Source organism: Sphaeroforma arctica (genome assembly GCF_001186125.1).
Source record: "Sphaeroforma arctica JP610 unplaced genomic scaffold supercont1.1953, whole genome shotgun sequence".
Classification (NCBI taxonomy): domain Eukaryota; class Ichthyosporea; order Ichthyophonida; genus Sphaeroforma; species Sphaeroforma arctica.
In genome coordinates, this window is record NW_014038605.1 from 1 (window position 1) to 2,762 (window position 2,762).

The window sequence follows — 2,762 nt, forward strand, 5'->3', positions numbered from 1 at the left end:
TTATAAATATATATTGTATATACATATACATATATATATATACAACATATATATATATATCTATATATATTTATTTATGTATGTATATATATGTATATATGTATATATATGTGTGTGTGTGTGTTTGTGTGTGTGTGTTTGTGTGTATATGTCTATATATATATATATATATGAGGACGAATGTCATCATGATCATGACGTTTTTACCACTCAGAGCTATTTAAAGAGCACATTTGTATGGGTCATATGTTTTGCTGTCTATATTTGTTGACAAGTGTTTGTTCAACGTACAGAATTCAGATGAAGAGATTAGCCCCACGGTTTTCAAGAATCCTAGTTATAAACGAATCAGAGACAAGCCATTGAAGCAGATTATCTCACAGGAGAGGAATGCCTCTTTCCCGCCTTCCACTGCACTCTGTAAGTTCGACTGACGTTAGTTGTCAACACGATCTTCGTGCAGTCTATTTTGATACATTTGCGAGTATACGGAAGCACATATGAGGTCTGGTTGTGGTTGGTACATACGTGTATGTATACCGAGCATACATATTCACTATCAGGATATACAAACAGATATACGTGCTCTGGATACGCACACATCGAATAAATATATAGAATTTCCCCGTTTCGCCTGCATGCAACACCGATATTCGGCCCGCAATAGTAGTTTAATACACTCAAACGCTGAGTAGTTTCCTACCGTTAAACGTGTTTCTGTATGAGCATTTCCTGCACAGGCTCGTTGTTCTTACTAGAATGTAACACATGACGTACTCAATCACTATTGGATATGTCTATATTCTCGCAGTTGTTAGTATTGATGCTCCTCCCTCGCTCAAGCCTCCGTACAAATACAGTGACAGCTCCGGTCTGCTGGTAAGTGTGAGATGATGGTGTTTATTGCGCGGTCCTTGTGCCGCAATTATAGCACTGCTGCCTTTAAAGCTGCCCAGTTGTTTTTGAGTGACAGAGATGTCAAGTATAATCGCAAGGTTCAGTCTGCCACCTGGTTTTTGCGATATGATTCCTGGGTGTTGTTTAGAACACTTAAGTTGTCGGGGGGTTTATACGCACTTAGCATGAGCACTTAATCCATTGTCATACATGTTCGTGTGTTTGCTACTGAATGACGTTGCGCTTTCATTTTCTCGGTCATTATCCACAGCTTGGAACGTATTCAAGTAAAAAAATACCCATTTTTAAAAAAGATTTGTACTTTTTCTCTCATTCTCTGGGTCGTTCAGGCTTACTACGTAGACCCACGAACTAGAATACGTTTCAACAACAAAGAAGAGTACGCCAAGATCGCCGAAATGCCAGAAGACGTTATCAAGGGATACCTGGCCTTGCGAAACGCAGTGGACAGTATGCAATTGTAAGTCGGTGGAAGAGTGCACACTGACTGTGTTGCAGAACTACAAATCTGCAAGCCGGGGGAATACGCAACTCACATGTAGGTCCTTACTCGCAACTGTTTTGTTTCGCACCTATACGTCTGGGTGGCGCAGAACCCATTTGCTGACTTGAACTGCCCGTGCTACACTACTTAGCCCTGCGGCCAAGCCGAATAGAGTCCGTAGAACTTCATAATTTGCACCCTGAAGTCTGGTGTCAAATATCTCTCCGGAACTCAAGCCTTCCCATATTTCCGAATCGATGGGTACAATATTCCAAATGACTAAGTCTCCGTTTGCATGTCGAGTACAGCAACAGGTGAATGGTGCGCTGAGCTAGATGGCCATTCGATGCATAGTATTACGCATACCATATGTGCAGTTGGGTGCTATGCCCTTGGCTGTTTACACGCCGTATAAGGTTGGTGAGTACACAGTTCACACCTCTCCGCATCAGTGGTCACACTGGTGTACGATTTTTCCAGTTTGGCTGTTACATTGTTAACCTGCAGCAGCTACACAGAGAGTATGCTAAGGTATACACCCGCCCCACTTTTTTGGCTGTCTTGTTGACGGACTGCGGTGTACCATTGGAAGCCATGTGAAGCTGCCTGTGCCAACTAGAACTGAGTCGTGGGACTGTTGCTACGTCAGCTGCTCAGCTGTTGTGAGCAAGACAAAGTAGCGTTCGCACTATCGCTGCAGACATGCATGTTTATCCTGCTATGTCGTCCGAGCATGCTTTGGACTACTGACAAGACTCAGTTGCATATGTCTGAACTACTAATGCTGCTAATACTGGAAAAGTGCCAACCGTACACTGTATGGAATCTTCATTCAACAACAACACGAGTTGGTAGGCAACAGAGGAATATACAAAGCTGAGTGGCCCTCGCTTGCGAAGACATGAGAGAATATTCATGCCACCTTGTAGCTATCATTATTAGAGCGCAGTTCTAAAAATTAAGTACTTAGATCCGATACTCATTGTTTGCTTTCATTGCGTATAAAATACAGCACCAATTTTCAATACACCACGTCATTATTCATACTTGTACTATGATTGTGTTTATGTAAGAGCAGGGAAACGTTAAATTTCAATATATGTTCATAAATACATATATATATACATATGTATATGTATATGTATATGTACACATATATATGTATATATATATATATATGTATATATATATATATATGTATATATATATATATATATATATATGGTGTGTGCGTGTCTTACGTTTGTGTATACGTGTATGTGTATGAGCGTGTGTGCGTGTATGTGACGTATATATTTATATTTTTATATCTGTATATTATATATATATATATAAATATATATATATGTGTGTGTGTGTC

The 2,762-nt window shown here is 39.9% G+C and overlaps 1 protein-coding gene across 1 annotated transcript; it reads left to right on the plus strand.

The window, feature by feature from the left end:
* Positions 1-285: 285 nt before the first annotated feature.
* Positions 286-2,433, plus strand: SARC_11915 (hypothetical protein; the record flags this gene model as incomplete). Its single annotated transcript, XM_014293989.1, has 3 exons — positions 286-420; positions 812-879; positions 1,248-2,433. Coding segments are annotated over 3 exons (338 nt in total), but the record flags the coding sequence as incomplete, so codon positions are not given.
* Positions 2,434-2,762: the final 329 nt, after the last annotated feature.